This window comes from Triturus cristatus, chromosome 1_2 (assembly GCF_964204655.1).
Source record: "Triturus cristatus chromosome 1_2, aTriCri1.1, whole genome shotgun sequence".
Lineage (NCBI taxonomy): Eukaryota > Metazoa > Chordata > Amphibia > Caudata > Salamandridae > Triturus > Triturus cristatus.
The window spans coordinates 168,976,951-168,995,636 of record NC_140580.1 but is presented as its reverse complement, the minus strand read 5'-3'; the positions used below and the strand labels follow the sequence as shown (position 1 = coordinate 168,995,636).

Genomic DNA, 18,686 nt, shown 5'->3' with positions numbered 1-18,686 from the left:
ACCGCTAAGGAGGTAATTGCTGTATAATAGTCTATGCACAAGTAAACGATCTACAGCTCGTATGCCTCGAAAGGAAAATGCTACTTACCAGTATGCAAAAAAGCCATACATCTGTTAGCAATGCAAACAAATTTTACGACAACACCTGTTACTTGCATGTATGCACATTATTTAATATCCAGTTTCTAAGTCCAACAAAGGATCAGTAATTCAACACAGCGCCAAAAAACATCACAATATCAACATATTCAAAAGTATCTTGGTGTAAGGTACGTGATAAGTGCAGGATTTTTGGGATTAGTGCAGGGCGTAGTGAGGGAGGGAGGGAGGTTGTGAAAGATTTACGAACATCCACAATTCAATTGAAGAACCTGACCTGCCAGTTAAATGGCCACAAAACTTAAATTAAATAACACAGACTAAGACAGCAGTTGTGCATTCACTGACAATCTCCTGTGTTGATTGAAGAAATGAAAAAGTCGACGTTTCGACCCCTGTTAGAGCCAGCAAATTGGTTTGCTTGGGGTTGGGGTCTTCATCAGGACCGGGGGAAGGGCTTACACCTGGGGGCAGAAGGTCAAAAATAAAGAGCCGTGAGGTGTGTCTATGGAGGACCATTACAGTTAAGAGAGTGTGGTAAATATTCTTTTCACCTAAACTGAATTTCATACGGAATCTTAAAATAAAGTAAAATAGCTCAGAATAACAAGAGGCAGAATCCGTGGTATAAGAGGTTTTCTAAATGGGCTTTATTCCAAAATGGCCGACTCGAGTCGCGGCCTTCAGGTTCCGTCACCACGAGGGTTCAGGAAGTGAAGTACAATACTTTATTGACAAGAAGTAACTTTTATAGGTCATACATTAAAATGAAACGAATGCAAAAGGCGTAACAATTGATAAGACAAATGACATGGTAATACGTAATCGAAACTAGGCGTAATAAGGAGCAAAAAGAAACATGATTGGCTCTGATTATCTTACATAGGTGGATCTATAAGATAATCCTTAACATAGATGCGCGCGCAGCAGCATGACGTGTGATTGACGTGCAACTAGGGGGTGAAGGGGACTTGACATTTAGCTCTACATGTGGAGACGAGAAGTCTGGGGGGTCAAGTCAACCTAATCCCAAATCATATCTAACATCCTATGTTTAGAGAACGATGTTATCCACAAGGAAGGACTCTCGGACAGAATCTATTCTATACTGACTGTGTGTGCGTGTACAAGCGTCTAAGTGCCTATATGAGATGCGAGGGGCAGAAAACTTTCCATGGCAACAGGGCTATGAATCACTTGCAGGAGGACGGAAAGGCTGAGTCCTTTGCTTGTGAGCAAAAGGAAATGTTTACCTAAATCACTAGACAGGAATGCATCGGCTGAAGAGCAAAATAGATAATTCGAAGGTGAAATACAGCTTCTTGGCAGGCAGGCGAAAACTGGCCGAGGCGGGCACCGTTAGCTGCACAGGGAGTAGGACAAAGTTCATGGATACAGATGCGAGCTCAAGCTGAAACTGTCAGAGACAGAGAGCAGGGAAAGGCTTTGAGGACAGAATCGGGCCTACTTGCCTGAACTGTAAAAATGGAGTAACTTAACCATAAAAAGTCGGTGGCCTTTCATACTTAGGAAGCGAATATCCAGCCCATTGATGGCGGATCTGACAGAGAACATGTCGACGGTAGACACACATATGTTTGCGTCTTAGAAACTGGAACTGGAGGGAACATACATGTACTTGTAACATGCATATAGAACCGTTGGGGTCCAAGATAGGGGACATAACTGATCAGGAAAATCCACATTTCCACAAGAGAACAATTGTAAAAGATTATTTACCAGCAGCAGCGGCAATTGTCACGCTGGAAAAATTGGGAAGGGGCCAGTCAGTGCTCCTAGGAGGAAGGAAAAGAGACGAGGAATACTAAAACCATACTAAAAAGACGGGTGTCAGTAAAACCTAAGTAACCAGAAATACTCACCCAAGGTGTAGTATTCCAATGCTCGAAAAATGAGGCAAGGGAGGGCTGAATGTATCAGCATAAACACTCATCCAATGGTGTTAGAAGCTGGAAAGAAAGGGGGGAGATGGCGTTAATGGTCTCCCACACTCCAATCCCGTTGTAAAAACAAAGCGCATATAAGGTTGCTAACCCTAAATATATTGCGCGGGAAACTTGTGAAACAAAATTAAGTATCAGCGCATTCATGGTACGTCTGCAAATTATGGCAGGGCGTACAGAGGTGTAGGGAATCCCAAATACACTGAGAAAGTGGCAAGACTCACTTGTAAATTAGCATTGGGGAAAAGGACCACTGAGTACTTGGGCTGCAACATACCTCGAGGGCCGCGCCGTGGAAACTGACAGCTAACCCTGGGTGTCGTCACAGGACTAAACAAATACGGACCAATCGCGCGCACAACCAATTGGTCGCGCCTTGATTGGTAGGCTTGGGGGTGTGTCAAGTCACGTGTTCATGTGCGAACCCGGCTAAGGGTCTGGAAGTTTAACGAGAGACAGAGAGAAGCGAAACCGCCGCAGCTGCAAGCGATAACATACCTCGAGGGCCGCGTAAGTCGGTCTGACAGCTCGCCTTGAGCCGCGTCACCTGATCAAATATATATCGATCAGACGCGTCCTGATTGGTGGAGGATAAGGGGTGTGTAGTATTAGCTCGGTTTGTCTAAAGCAGGGACCATTTGCTGGTTCTTGATCCATGATCACAGTATTAAAAAGCAATACAATAATTTAAACAGTAGTATGGTAACATCAGTAGATGATATGGAAAACAACCCAACATTTGACATGACATATATATCCTTTGTTAACGCTCAAATAGCATACGTAACAACACAGGTGATTGGTATCACTTAACGGCACCACAGCGGAGGTGTATTCAAGTAAACACTGCAAATACCCAGTGTAATGGGGATTCACCCAGACTTATACTAGACAATTGCAGGGGTGTGTCCCATGCTGGCTTAGATGTTTAACCATTGTTTATTAAGGATATTTGGCTAAAAGTTGCGTCAAGTTCATTCAGGCCACATGTGACAGAGTCAAAACGGTCCATCCACTTACACTCCCTAATGTTTAGGATTGAACCGAGGTCACCACCCCTAACACCCAGTGTTATGGCTTCAATTACCAGCCATCTAAGTGATTCAGGGGAATGGTTGCATGTTGTGAAGTGGTCAACCAAGGGTGCACCAGGTGTGTTACATCTAATCCTGCTGCAGTGTTGCAATATCCTGCATTTCACTTTCTGGGTGGTCTGGCCTATATAGATCTTGCTACAGGGGCAGACAATTACATAGATAACATTCTTAGTATTGCAATTGGTGAGCGTCTTTAAATCCACCGTGCAGTTGTTATGCTGGAACGTCTTTGTTTCAAGAGTCAAATTGCAGGCTTTGCACTGTCCACATTTCACATGACCCGTGGGGGCCGGAAGATGCCAAAGCGATTCAATTGTTGGTCTAGGTTGTATTTCCAAAAGCGATTTTACCACATGATCGCGGACATTTTTGCCTTTTTTGAAGGCATGCATTGGGGGTTCAGTGAGCTGAAGTTCTGCTGCCACCAGGTGCCAATGTTTGTTGACGATTTTGCGGATATCATTACTCCTGGTGTTAAAGGTCGTAACACATATAAGTCTGTTGGGATCATCCATCCGTGCTTTGGGGGTAAGGAGGAGGTCTCTATGATTGTACCAGGCTCTCTTGCGGGCCCTCTTGACAAGCCTCCGAGGGTAGCCGCGTTCAATCAGTCTGAGGATGAGGTCATCGGATTCCGTGAAGAAATCGTCTTTTCTGGAACAGTTCCTCCTGATCCTCAGAAACTGTCCAAAGGGGAGGTTATCACGTAGTCCTCTCGGGTGGTGACTTCCATACCTCAAAAGGGTGTTTCTTTCCGTAGTTTTTCGGAACAGGGTTGTGTACAAACAGTCGTCCCTAACCTTGATAGTGATATCAAGGAAATCGATACTGGACTTATCCTTGGTCATGGTAAACCGAATGTCTGCCGATCTATCATTCAACCAAAGAAAGAACTCATCAAGATCCTGGTCGTTGCCCGTCCAAATCATCAGGACATCGTCGATATATCGTTTCCAATATTTGACTCTTTGCCTGAATGGGTTGGTGATATTACTGACAAAAGTCTGTTCGAAGTCGTCCATATACAAAATGGCCAGATCTGGGGCAAAGCTGGCACCCATCGCCACGCCTTTCGTTTGCATGAAGAAGTCATTTTGGAAGAAAAAGAAATTCTGCGTCATTGCTATGTTGAGCAATTTGATGATAAAATCAGAGGGGACTTGCACCGGTTGGCTTCTTGTCTCTAAACATTTCAAAATCACCTCCAGAGCATGTTGTTGAGGGATACTTGTGTATAAAGACACAATGTCCATTGTCACTAGAATCTGGGTGGTTGGATCGAAGGGCATCCCATCAATCAGATTAATAACTTGCATCGTGTCCCGTAGGTAAGAATCTGTTTTCTCTGCCAAGGGCTTCAAGAAGAAGTCGATGTATTTACACAGGGGCTCGAGGATTGAGCCACACCCCGAGACTATGGGGCGGCCGGGCGGTCTTTCCAAATTCTTATGTACCTTTGGTAGGGTATAGATTGTCGGAAGACGCGGCTGGGGTTGATTCAGAAACTGAAACTCCAGGTTTGAGAGGAAGCCTTGGGCAAGGCCTTCTTGGGTTATTCGAAGGATCATGGTGCTGATCTTTTTCGTGGGATTTATGTTGAGTCTGGTATAGCTAATGCCATCATTCAATTGGGAGTAGAGTTCTTCTTTATAGTTATCCACGTTCTGTAATACGATGGCTCCTCCCTTGTCAGCGGGTTTGATGACAATAGAACGGTTATTCCTCAAATCGTCCAGGGCCTTCCGTTCAGCTGAGGTGACATTGTGTTTGACATACTTTCTAGTGGAGCATACTCCAAGCGCCTCCTTTAGTACAGTACTCTCGTAGGTTAAAATCCGATGTGAAACCATCTGAGAGGTAGGTGTAAATGTCGATGGAGTGCGTAGTCCAGTACACGATGTAGTTGTACTCACAGGGGCCTGACGAAAGAAATAGCGTAACCGTATCTTTCGAAAAAACCGGTACAGCTCAGTCTGTAGGTTGAATTTATTGGGATAGGTTGTAGGGACATATGATAGGCCTTTACTGAGAATCCGGTGTTCATCAGCGGTAAGTGTATGATCCGACAGGTTCATAATGGGGTCTTTGGATGTGCCTACCAACGATAGACTCGACGTCTCGTTTGAATTTCGCCATGTTGTTCCTGAGGGAAGTGTACCTGCTTCTGGGCAGTGTTCATGCCCTGTTGTTGAGCTCTGTCCCAGCCCTGGATTTGTTGCAGGCGGCCGCGTCCGCGTCCCCTGTTCCAGTTCCAATTCGTATTCCTTCCCCTGGGTGGACGCCATTGTCGGTCTTCTAAAAAAGCCGGTCCAGAGGGTGGGTAGTAGGTAGTATCCTGAGGTTGGTACCCTGTGTAGCTCCCTGCTGGTTCTCCCTCACTGCCTGTGGAGCCAGACGACTCCGAGAAATTCGTGAATCTACGGGAGCCTCGATAGCCCCCTCTCCCTCTGTTGAAGAAACGGCCTTGTTGGTCTTGTTTATAATAGTCTTCCTGTAGGTATGGGTAGGTCACTTTTTTATCATAAAAACGGACGTCTTTAGATAGTTTATCCAATTTCTTGGTTTGTGTATTCACATCAAACTCCATCTTCCGGGAGTGTAAGTGGATGGACCGTTTTGACTCTGTCACATGTGGCCTGAATGAACTTGACGCAACTTTTAGCCAAATATCCTTAATAAACAATGGTTAAACATCTAAGCCAGCATGGGACACACCCCTGCAATTGTCTAGTATAAGTCTGGGTGAATCCCCATTACACTGGGTATTTGCAGTGTTTACTTGAATACACCTCCGCTGTGGTGCCGTTAAGTGATACCAATCACCTGTGTTGTTACGTATGCTATTTGAGCGTTAACAAAGGATATATATGTCATGTCAAATGTTGGGTTGTTTTCCATATCATCTACTGATGTTACCATACTACTGTTTAAATTATTGTATTGCTTTTTAATACTGTGATCATGGATCAAGAACCAGCAAATGGTCCCTGCTTTAGACAAACCGAGCTAATACTACACACCCCTTATCCTCCACCAATCAGGACGCGTCTGATCGATATATATTTGATCAGGTGACGCGGCTCAAGGCGAGCTGTCAGACCGACTTACGCGGCCCTCGAGGTATGTTATCGCTTGCAGCTGCGGCGGTTTCGCTTCTCTCTGTCTCTCGTTAAACTTCCAGACCCTTAGCCGGGTTCGCACATGAACACGTGACTTGACACACCCCCAAGCCTACCAATCAAGGCGCGACCAATTGGTTGTGCGCGCGATTGGTCCGTATTTGTTTAGTCCTGTGACGACACCCAGGGTTAGCTGTCAGTTTCCACGGCGCGGCCCTCGAGGTATGTTGCAGCCCAAGTACTCAGTGGTCCTTTTCCCCAATGCTAATTTACAAGTGAGTCTTGCCACTTTCTCAGTGTATTTGGGATTCCCTACACCTCTGTACGCCCTGCCATAATTTGCAGACGTACCATGAATGCGCTGATACTTAATTTTGTTTCACAAGTTTCCCGCGCAATATATTTAGGGTTAGCAACCTTATATGCGCTTTGTTTTTACAACGGGATTGGAGTGTGGGAGACCATTAACGCCATCTCCCCCCTTTCTTTCCAGCTTCTAACACCATTGGATGAGTGTTTATGCTGATACATTCAGCCCTCCCTTGCCTCATTTTTCGAGCATTGGAATACTACACCTTGGGTGAGTATTTCTGGTTACTTAGGTTTTACTGACACCCGTCTTTTTAGTATGGTTTTAGTATTCCTCGTCTCTTTTCCTTCCTCCTAGGAGCACTGACTGGCCCCTTCCCAATTTTTCCAGCGTGACAATTGCCGCTGCTGCTGGTAAATAATCTTTTACAATTGTTCTCTCTTAACTGTAATGGTCCTCCATAGACACACCTCACGGCTCTTTATTTTTGACCTTCTGCCCCCAGGTGTAAGCCCTTCCCCCGGTCCTGATGAAGACCCCAACCCCAAGCAAACCAATTTGCTGGCTCTAACAGGGGTCGAAACGTCGACTTTTTCATTTCTTTAATCAACACAGGAGATTGTCAGTGAATGCACAACTGCTGTCTTAGTCTGTGTTATTTAATTTAAGTTTTGTGGCCATTTAACTGGCAGGTCAGGTTCTTCAATTGAATTGTGGATGTTCGTAAATCTTTCACAACCTCCCTCCCTCACTACGCCCTGCACTAATCCCAAAAATCCTGCACTTATCACGTACCTTACACCAAGATACTTTTGAATATGTTGATATTGTGATGTTTTTTGGCGCTGTGTTGAATTACTGATCCTTTGTTGGACTTAGAAACTGGATATTAAATAATGTGCATACATGCAAGTAACAGGTGTTGTCGTAAAATTTGTTTGCATTGCTAACAGATGTATGGCTTTTTTACATTTCTAAATGTGTTTCCACTGTGACAGTTTTTTGTGTACCTAGTTATACCCGAGTCCAGTGGTCTACCGGGTTACCCCATTAATATATAACTCACTTACCAGTATGCATCTGTTCTTGGCATGTAGAGCTGTAGATTCGTTTAACCCCACCCGCCTCCCCGGATCCCTCCATCTGTTGCAGTACTATCTTACTTAGATACATTACACATGGACATCCTTTTCTATTTCTTACTAACTCCATCATAACCCTCCATGACAAAGCTGGAGATGGAGTCGATGCCCATGCGCACTATCGTCCTAAGGAGGAGTCACCTACCTTGTGACTACAAAAGACTTCTTCCAAGGCAAAAACAAAGTGCAAGCATCCGAGCCCAACACCAGATGGCGATCTATGCAGAAGTATACGAATCTACAGCTCTACTTGCCAAGAACAGATGCATACTGGTAAGTAGTATTTTCCTTTTCTTCTGATAGATACGTCTAGCCGCAGGTTCCTTACCTATGAACTTCCCATACATCAGACTGGATCTGGAATATTTTTCTTGAGCAGTACCACTGCGTGCCGAAAGAAGGCATCGGTCGACTCTGCATGACGACGCCGTCCACGTCATCTCCGTCCTAGTGATGTGTGCGTCGTTTATATAGGCGCCACCTCAGCGCACTGTCAGTTCTTTTCTCTCCACGCCAGCCAGCATAAATCCGTTGAAGAGACCTGCCTCCTGTCAATTTTTTGACAGACTTTTTTCGCCTTTTTTCAACCTTTTTCAGTGTGTAGGAACCCATCATATTTAAGAAAGCTTGGGAATTCAAACTGTGCAGCGCTGGTTATGCGCCATGTCGGTCACGGCTCCCCACCTCTTGTGCCTTTGGTGCCTGGAGCACGACCATTACCTAAGTCATGCTCAGACTGCCAGACCATGGCTCCTAAAGTTTTGAGGGAGCGATCCCTAAAGCTTCTTGCGGTCCTGCGTCAGGCTCCTTGGAGGCTTTCTCAGAGGTCTTGTTCCCGTTCCCAGTCGAGAGAAAGGTCTGAGCACTGCTCCAGGTCTTCCTCCCAATCGAAGTCCTTGAAGGGGTCGGGTAAGAAGCACCACAAGAAGCACAAGCATGTTTCAACTGTATCAAGTCCATCACTTGACGTGACAGAGGAGTCTCAACGTTCAAGGCTCCGTGTTATCCTTCCTTTCTGGGACCGGGAGCAACCCCTGCTCATTTAAGAGTTTTATGATGCCATGTGCGCCATTTGTGGGCGGCCTGACCCTGCCGACGTGCCATTAGGCCCCACAGGCTGAGCAGAAGGAGTCCCATTGGATTCCGTGCCGGCAGCTTTGGCCCGGTGCCGAAGGCTCCTCATTGATCCATTCCTGGATCCAGATCTTTGACCTTCTGCGATGCCAGCCCCAATCTTATCCCCAATGACGTGGAGCCGGTCAGACGTCCACCGAAGCAGAGACCGACAGAGCCTTTGGGCTAGGATTGGAGGAAGATTGGAAGGGGATGCAGGACCCCTTAGAAATCCTGCCTTATACAGAAGAAATGGAGTGGTATGCCAGTGGCTTGGATACCTCTTCAGAGCCTGGCATGCTTTTCCTCCTAACCTGGCTATTGAGGAGGGAGCTTCCTTTGCCATGGTGGTGTGTAGGGCTGCGGAGGTCCTGGACCTGCAGCTTCCTACTGTGGTAATCATGACTAGTGTCTTGACTGAAGTTGTGCAGCCTGGTGTCTCCACTACGGAACCCTTGCTGGCATTAACTGATGTTTTTCTGGGGATGTGGTCCAAACCCTGCACACGGCTCCTGTGAATAGAACGTTCACACGCCGCCACCGCCCTGCACCGGGTGACCCAGCTTTCCTCACCTCCCACCCAACCCTCAAGCTTATGGTCCAAGCCTCTACTTCCCGTGGTGCTTTCCCTTCCCTAAAAGGCTGGATAGCTTTGGAAGGAAAATGTTTTCTTCAACCAGCATTGCATTGCGGTCAATATACACTGGATGCTTCTTGGACAGTTACTACCATTCCCTACGGGAGACGTTTGCGCAAGTGCTGCCACAAGTCCAGGAGGAGGGCTGGGCTGTCCACTTCCAAGCTGTTGCAGATAGGAGCAATGCAGCAAAGTTTTCTGTACGCTATGGCCTTGACATGACAGACTTGCTGGACAGGGCGATGGCTCTCCGCTATGTGGAGATAAAGTAGACGCTGCGTTAAAGCGCTTCAAGGAGTCGGTGGGCTTGGACCTCTGTCATCCCAGCCGGCGTCTGCCTTTCGCTCCTTTCGTGGCTACGGAAGGGCTTCCAGCTGCACCAGCCCTATCCTAGCCAGAGAACTATGCAAGTTTTGCAACCCCTCCGTGGCTGTGGGCACGTCTCACCCCGACCCCGTGGGTCGGGCGGCCAGAAGTCAGGTGAGGCCTCGAACCCCCATTTGCCCTCTACCTCAGCCTCCAACCCCCCTAGACTGATCCATCCAGATAATGGGTGTCTAGTTGATGGCAGGATACGCCATCACCTCCATCACTGGTAGGACATCACCTCAGACTGGTGAGTTCTACAGATAGTCTGAAGGAGCTAATCCTTCTCTTTCGAAGCTACGCTTCCCTCCATGGAGGATCACCTTGCTTTACTTCAAGAGGAAGTCATTACTATCTTGGCCAAGGGAGCCATAGAGTATATGTTGTTTTCTTAGTACTCCCCAGCAATCGTTCTGAACTTAAATGTGCTCGTCATTTGTTGTGTGGTAGACGTTTTCTTCACTCTTTCTTAAACTCCAAGTTTAATTAGTCAAATTTTAAACTATCCTGTTTGGTTTTTGCTGGTTGTTTCAAATATTATCCACACAACTAAAGTGTAAAATTGAGACACTAAAGTATTCTAAAGCATTTTGTATTTATTTTTGAATTTCTAAATAGCTTACAAAATAGTCTCTTGTAGCCTTTTGTGAAGAAGGGTGTGTCTTGCTGGAGTGGTACTTTGCCACAGTATAATTGTATTGTTTCTATTGTAATGATTGATCTTCTAGATGCAATTATGTTGAATTATTATATATGAAGTTTGTTACTAAAGCTTAACATGAATGATTTATGATTGCATTGCAGGACAATCAGCTAACCTCGCTCCCTTTAGATTTTGGGACTTGGACAAGTATGGTGGAACTGAACTTGGCAACTAATCAACTTACAAAAATTCCTGAGGATGTGTCTGGGCTTGTTTCGCTCGAGGTAGAGTACATTGTTTCCTTGGATTTATTGCTATTGATCTCTTTGATTGATTGCCTAAAATAGTTTGCAAGTTGTCTATTTAACTATACATTTTCATTTTAGTTATTTGACGTTTGTCTCCTTCTATATGCTTTCACCTTAACGTTATGTTTTCTGATGTTTTTGCTTAACCGTATAAGAACAGGTCATTTACTGTAAAATGGCAATTGTCCTTTGTGCCACACTCACATTTTTATACTAATGAACCTTCTTGGATGGCTGTGTGTTGGTTACATTTTTAATGGACGTAAATGCTGTGGGAGTTATTGATTTTAGGAAATGGTTGTATGAGATTTTTTGTCATTGTTTGGAGCACCATGCTTTTAATAAACCTACTTATTACTACTAGGGGTTTGATTTCTGACCTTCAATAGCTGCGCTGTCGGAAACCTTTAGCCGCTGTTGCACTTCAACCATACTGTCACCCACTTTAGAGCGTAAGAAGGACCATCTTATTTAGGGCAGGCAAACCATTTTTTTTTGTATCACGGATTTCCGCATACCATTGCCATACATTCCTTTACTATACGTCCATTACAACACATGCATCTTTATCACGCGTGTCTTTACCACAAAAATGTTTACCACGCATATGCCTTTACCATGCGTGCCTTTACAACGAAAATGTAAGTATTTTACAGGTAAGTGTATGTATATATAATTTATTCACTGAAAAAAACATAGGTTTCAGGCACGTTATAGTTAGAAATTGGCATTTAAAAAACCTTAGAAATTCACTGAAAAAACCATAGGTTTCAGGGGCGTTATAGTTAGCTGGTCATTTCCCTCGAACAAAACCCTAGAAATTCCCCTGTTATAGTTAGTTCAGCTAACTATAACTCGCGCCCCTGCAATGCACTGCTGATATCACATATTACCTCATTCATGACATGGTCAGTGACATCACTGATGACATCACTCATGACATCTCAAATGATATCACTGATGACATCACTGATGACGTCATCCATGTGACATATTAGTGCACCTTCTCACACACTAATATAACCTTTGATACACCGACTCAAAATTTCAGACGGCCATTTTGACAACCATAGATACTACAATACCAATAACTACACACCCACTCATTGACTTTTAGGTCTACATACATGTCCACTCACTCACCTGTACAGTCACTCATACTTACAGTCACTCTGTGCATTTATACACCTATATAGACACTCATACACCGCCAATCATCCATTGAGGTACTGACACATCTAGTCAGTCATGCAAATAATTAATCACAGTCCAATTTACTCACCTATACAGTTAAACACACTTGTTATCTTACTCATAACAATACTAACAAATTCTGTGTCTTCCTGCAGAAAAACAAACAGCACATGACACAGATATCCTTGCACTATGGCGCATACAGCCACTCCCAAAATCACACACTCTCACATATAGATAGTTATATACTCTTACACACATATACACTGCGTTTCACATATGTAGTTACTGACACATGTACAACTGAGATATACATTCAATCACTAACACACCCTTACATACAGTCACCCAACCATACAGTCCATCACAGCTTCCCCCTTAGAACCATGCACCCACTGAATCACCCACTCACACATCTAGTCACAGAGTCACACACACCCTACCCACACAAACACTCAGGCACCCATACAGATACTCAGACAACCAATCAATAACCCATATAGACACTCATATAGCTATTCACAAAACCATGCAGCCACTTATACACCAACACACAGACACATACAGACATTCACACAGTTTAGTCACTAGTCAACAGTAAGATACATTTAATGACTCACTTATAGAGTCAGTTACGCACCTAGAAAATCATCCATTCACACACTTGTATACCCACTTATTCTTCAACAGGCCTTTCCCTATATATATTAAACATATTAAAGCTATTCAGAAACACATACTCCATGGATGATGTCATCAGTGATGTCATTTGAGATGTCATGAGTGATGTCACTGACCATGTCATGAGTGATGTAATATGTGACGTCCTCAGCAGTGCATTGCGGGGGCGCGAGTTATAGTTAGCTGAACTAACTATAACAGGGGAATTTCTAGGGTTTTGTACGAGGGAAATGTCCAGCTAACTACAACGCCCCTGAAACCTATGTTTTTTTCAGTGAATTTCAAAGGTTTTTAAATGATAATTCCTATCTATAACTTATCTCTGAAGATATCCTGTTTAATGATTTTTATTGGATTTCTATATTTTTCAAATTCAGTGTGTCAATTTCATTAATTATCTTTTTTTTAAAATACTTTATCACCATTTTTTAAACTTATTTTTTCAATTAATTCTTTTAAAAATTAAAAAATGTTATTTGAACTTAATGGGTTTTACAAACATAATTTTTTATATTTTTCAAAATATTTTTTTAACTATATGTTCAAAACTGTATTTTATATATTATTTTCAATGTTTTTGGATCCGCGCACCCTATGCGCACCGTTCTCGATCCCTACGTGATAGCATCCGTGCATGGTACTAGTTGGGTACGTGTTTAGTGCTCGATTGCAATGCGACAGGTACGCGACTCCCAGCCTATACGCGACACGTTCGATGTACGTAACACAACGTTTACGTGCTTCCGCGATGCGTCATCTGCGTCTATGACGCGGTGGGTGTGCGGATCCCGCGAAATATTTTACATTTAAAAAAACATATATATATATATATATATATGTATTTCATGTGAATATTAATTGAAGACCAACTCTAAACTAGTCTTAAAAGTAATATATTTTTACATCTAATCCTATATTTCTCTTTAATTCAATTTCGCGGATGCGCGCTGGGTGCGCACTGCGTACGTGCAGGGTGCGCGGATCCCATGTGACCTGCAAAAAAAGATTTGATTGGTTCATTACACTTCCTCTTCTAACTATTGAAAGACCCCAGCCATTTCAATCATTCTTCTTTGACCTTCTTTAGAGCACCATCTCTTTGGAGAGAAGAAGATATTTTAGATTAAGTTTACACTTAGCTCCAACTTTTTTCAACCAAAAATGGCTTCAGGGCAGCAGGCATCACCTGCATCACCTCATACTTCTGAGGATGAATTTTTGCCGGAGGCACCACCCAAAAAACGTTTTTCTTCAGTGGTGTGGAAATTTTTTACTTTTCCCGAGGGGCAGAATAAGACCAATGCCACCTTGGTCACGTGCAAGATTTGCAAAAGAGTCCTATCGAGAGGGGATCTTAACAAGAAATACTCTTGTGGCCCGGCAAGTATGATGAAGCACATGAGGACCCTTCATCCGAACAATCTTGCACAAGAAGAGTGCCGACGGATGAGAAACTCTCCTGCTCCTGCGCCATCCACCTCATCAATATTCCTACCCCCCTAGAGCCCGTAGTGAATTCGGAGTGCACGGTCATTTTGAACCCCCATCTATCCAGTGCTTTGGTGGCGGTTCCCACCAAGTGAGTTTCTTGTAGGAAGACCACTGATGGAGTATGTCTCTTAAGATATTATAGTACCAGCCCTCTTTTAATTTTATTACCTAAGCCATTAACATTCCAGGATATAAGAGCAAGCGAAGGGCTGGGCTCTCGAGTGTCTTCGCGAATGTAAGAGATCAGGAACTATGTCTTCCATAATGGTAAGGCGACTTTGAGACATTGGAGTCATGCTTGCGAGTTGTTGGGCTCCCCGTGGTGTAACTTTAAAGTGTACGGCATCAGCGTTAAACAGTTAAACATATCTAAAAAAGGAAATACAAACTTAAACAATACCTTAATCAAACCGCCCCCTTCCACCCCCCTCTCCCTGACTCCCTGCTAGGCGGATTCCCAACTACCCGCCACCCCAACTGTGCAGAGTGCTTCAGTCCCATAAACAGTACTTGTGTGTAGGGAGAGAGGACATCCGGAGCACCCCGAACATCCCTTTGCTCGAGGACGTTGGTGAAGTCAAAGCGTTACAGTAAGTATGGCATCGGAATTGGGAAACAAAGTGCCGTAGCAAGTCTCTAGTGGGCCAGTTCCATACCACCTCTGGCAATCCGGGTTATGGCAGGGCATCCTAGCGTGAGGTGAATGGATGTCTCCAGTGCGAGATCTCGTCATTGCCAAGCCGGCCAGCACCATCCCCAGTGGTTCATTGCTCTGTGTCCGTTTGTTGCTGGTCATCTTCTCCTCCTACATGCCTCCGGCCCTGTGACGCTGCTTCCACATGTTGGCGTCGTCGTTGTGTACTGTCTTTTTTTAGGTCCGGTGACCCGTTGCCAACCCTCCAGCCAGTTGTGGGCGTCTTCCGGTGTATCGAAGAACCAGGTTTTTCTGTCTGCTGCTACCCGGAGCTTCGCAGGAAAAAGCATAGAATATGCCAGTTCTCTGCGTTTGAGTTCCTTCTTGACCTCGAGGAAGTTCCTTCTTTGCTTGGTGACCGCCGCCGTGTAGTCTGGGAAGAACGAGATTACGGAGTTTTCTATGCGTAGCGGTGGAGCCACTGTTTGGAGAATGGCGTCGCGGTTCCTGAAATTGAAAATCCTAGCAAGGATCGGTCGAGGGGGTGCTCCAGGCTTTGGTTTACCTCCCGGTATCCTGTGCGCCCGTTCCACAGAGAACAAACTGGAGAGTCATCTGGGTTGGAGCTGGTTCTTGATGAGGTCTTCTATGTAGAGGTCCATGGCTGGCATCCCCTTGGGTTCCGGGACTCCTGTAATACGTACATTGTTACGTCTTGACCTGCCTTCTTGGTCATCCAGGCTAGCTGCCATCTGGCGGTTTTGAGCTTCTAGTTGCTGGACCTTTTGCTGGAGGTTGGCAGTGTCGTTCGTGAGAGACGTCGTCTTGGTTTCAATCTCGGTTACTCTAGAAGCTATTTGCTGGAAGTCCGCACGGAGGAATGATAAATCTGCGGAGATAGACCCTACTGTTAAGACGTTTGTCAAAGCGGACATTATATCCAGCAATGTAACTTCTCATTGGCCCTCGGGCATGACACCGACCTCCGTGGGCGCTCGTTGGGTGGCTGTGTCCGGCGCGTCTTTGGAGGACGCGTATTTGTCCAGTTTGGCTTGCTGGGTCGCTCGCGGGCCTCGACTCCCCCTCTTCCCCCCCCCCCCCCCCCCCCGCCCCACATCAGACCCTCTCGGCGGGAATTCTGGTTTTGCGCAGTACTCACCGCCGCCTGCCTCGTGACTGCGTGGGGACCAAGCTGTTATTGTTCCCAGGGCAGGCAGAGCGTTATCTTAGCACAAGAGTTGAGGGTCAGCAGCAGGCCGTCCAGTGCCCAAATTAGGCTCCACAGGGTGTGATCCACTCTATCGCCAATGCTGTACACTACCGCTACCGTCAGTAGTGGCCAGAGGCACTGGGCCCCTTAAAATATGCAGGTCATGCAGCTCCCTCCATGTGTAGCGGGTCCCTGCCCGGTGTTCTTGCCGCGTTATCAGTATGCAGCAGTTAGCAGCGTGGAAGTGCCGGGGGGGGGGGTTCAGTCCCTCCTATCTGTACCTCTGTGCCCCCTGTCTCCTGCAGGATCCGTGCAAGTGGTGATGGTGTTGGGGTTGGGGTGCCAGGCGGTCTCAATCCCTAGTGGGAAGCTGCCCGTGTCACCAGGGTGGCGCGATGCCACAGAGAATGCTGAAATTGTGCCGCCAAAGTGCAGACCCACCGTCTGGGGGTGTAGCGCTTCGCTTTCCGTCTTGGTCTGTCCGTTTGTGTGGGACACAGGTCGGGCGGCAATGTGGGTCTTCCGTGGCCTCCGGTGTATTGTGTCCCACTGGCCCCTTTCACACACAGCACCCGGGGCTTCAGGAGTTCAATGCTTAGGTCCCGCTAGGATTGAAGGCGCCACAGGTGTTGGGGCTCCGCCGATGTCTTCCCGCGCCGAGCCGCGAGGGTCTGCCGGTTGGGGGTCCGTGGAGCGCAGGCATACCTCTTCCAGCTGCCTGGGGGCTATCACGCTGTAAGCAGGTCTTGCGGGGGGCCTCCTCAGTGTTGGATGGCGTCGCGCCGAGAGGTCATCTGAGCACAGTCTCCGCAGCTTGATCAGCGCTTTTCACTGCTCAACGCTGTGCGGAAGGTTCGTTGGGCCATGTGAGACCGCCGGCCGTCCGATTACGAGAGTCCGCGGCTCCGTGCAAGGCCGCAGGCTGCTCCTCGTCTTACATCTGCAGAGCGATGACGCTGCTTTCTGCTCAAAACTCGGTCGGAAGGAGCCCCAAGTGCTCCGATGCCGAGAGAACGTCTTCTGAGCCAGTATTATGGCGGATTAGTGACCGGATTATTAGGGGATGTCTGAGCGTTAACCGGAGCTCAGTTAGCTTGCGGCCATTTCATTCGGCTGCAAGCCACTCTCTCCGCTGTCATTAAATTTTTGCTGAAATCCCTGCCGAACACTTGCAGGAACCCTTTTGTTGAAAAGATCACCACCATGTCAGAGTGAATCTGTCAGTGTAATTACAGTTTGTGGCCCACCATGGCAGAGCCCAAGCCACCACAGCTGTTGATTGACCACTTGCTGGTGTCTAAGTGACCCCCCTCCTTTTTTCAATAGGATATTGTTTACATTAGGAAGAACTTTGTGGTCTTCCATTGGTTAGTTTCCAAGCAAATGGCAAACTAACAACATTTATTTCAATAAAAGCTATGCAAAAATGCTAATCTCATCAACCAGAACTTTAGGTCCAGAAAATCAGTGTTGTCTGGTCTGTAGAAAGCAGTTGGGTGTTTTCATGCGTTTCAAATTAGTTCTGTAGTCCATGACTAATTACATTTTTTGTTGGGTTGTACATATTGTACAATTGTAATTTAAAATCCGACTTCACCATAAGTTGGTATTTTAGATTAGGATTCCAAAGACACTAACTTGAACTAGTAATATCTTCACATTTGGAAATTATACTTATAAAATATAATAAGGTAATCCCCATGCTAGCCTATGGATTACATATCTATTAAAAAGGTAGGTTTGGGCCTGGCCAAAGATTTACTTTGCCAGGTCGAAATGCCAGTTTCAACTGCACACACAGACTTTGCAATGTCAGGCCTGAAACCAGGAACATCTTAAGGATTTTGGGGGCCCTGGGCCAAACCTATTTTGGGGTCCTTGTTCGGAACAGATTTGAATTGATGATCTAGTTTCAGCTCTTTCATGCTCTCTTTGTCCAGGTCACTAACAGTGCACAGGCACACTTGTCAAAATGTTAAATGTGTTTACATCTAATATTCAGGGATTGTGATGTGTTTTTAATATTTCAATATTGTAACACAGCAGCAGCTCACTAATATTACTGGATATAATGTCAGTGACACTCTCCCATTTCTCATTTGCGAGGTTCTGCTTTGATGTAAACGTTTTTTAAATGGATGTTGCAGGAAACATCAAAACATTTCTCTGCAAAATGTCTGTAATAGACTCTCGCACATCACCGACATTAAAAATAAATTGTGGGAATATCAGTATTTGAAACAATCTGTTGAAGAATTATTCAAGGTCATCAGGGCTAAACTCACTGAAGAACAGAGCTGGCTCTATCAGTAAGTATTATGTTCCTGTTCATACACTCTGTCCAAGGCCATTTGTTAGGCTTTCTCAACTTTAGTAGAACATACATACCTGACTGCGCACAATGGGTTAAACAGTTGTACGAATTGATTCATTCTGATTTCTCCAGTTTACCTTGGACATCAGTATACTTGCAGATTCTCAGAACACTGTAAACTGACATGCTTTCATCCAGACACTTACGCACTTTTGTCAACACAACAAACTTGGTGAACCACATAATTGTGGGATCCACTGGTTATACATGTCAACTTTAACAAGGGTGATACTGTACTGATTGCTTATAAATCACATTTACACTCCAATGCTAAAGTATGTTTTTAATTGTCAGAAAAAGCACT

General features: G+C 45.4%; 1 protein-coding gene and 1 long non-coding RNA gene across 2 annotated transcripts in view; both read left to right on the top strand.

Moving 5' to 3' along the window:
- The window catches only part of SHOC2 (SHOC2 leucine rich repeat scaffold protein), a 352,564-nt gene that overhangs the window by 232,398 nt on the left and 101,480 nt on the right, over positions 1–18,686 (top strand). Inside the window, exon 6 of the mRNA XM_085603417.1 lies at positions 10,652–10,774. Within this exon, the coding sequence (XP_085459543.1) occupies positions 10,652–10,774 (123 nt within the window). The remainder of the gene's footprint in view (positions 1–10,651; positions 10,775–18,686) is intronic.
- Positions 6,786–7,183, top strand: LOC146867008 (uncharacterized). The gene is made up of 3 exons (XR_014966052.1): positions 6,786–6,859; positions 6,947–7,002; positions 7,095–7,183. It is a non-coding gene; the product is annotated as an uncharacterized LOC146867008 (long non-coding RNA).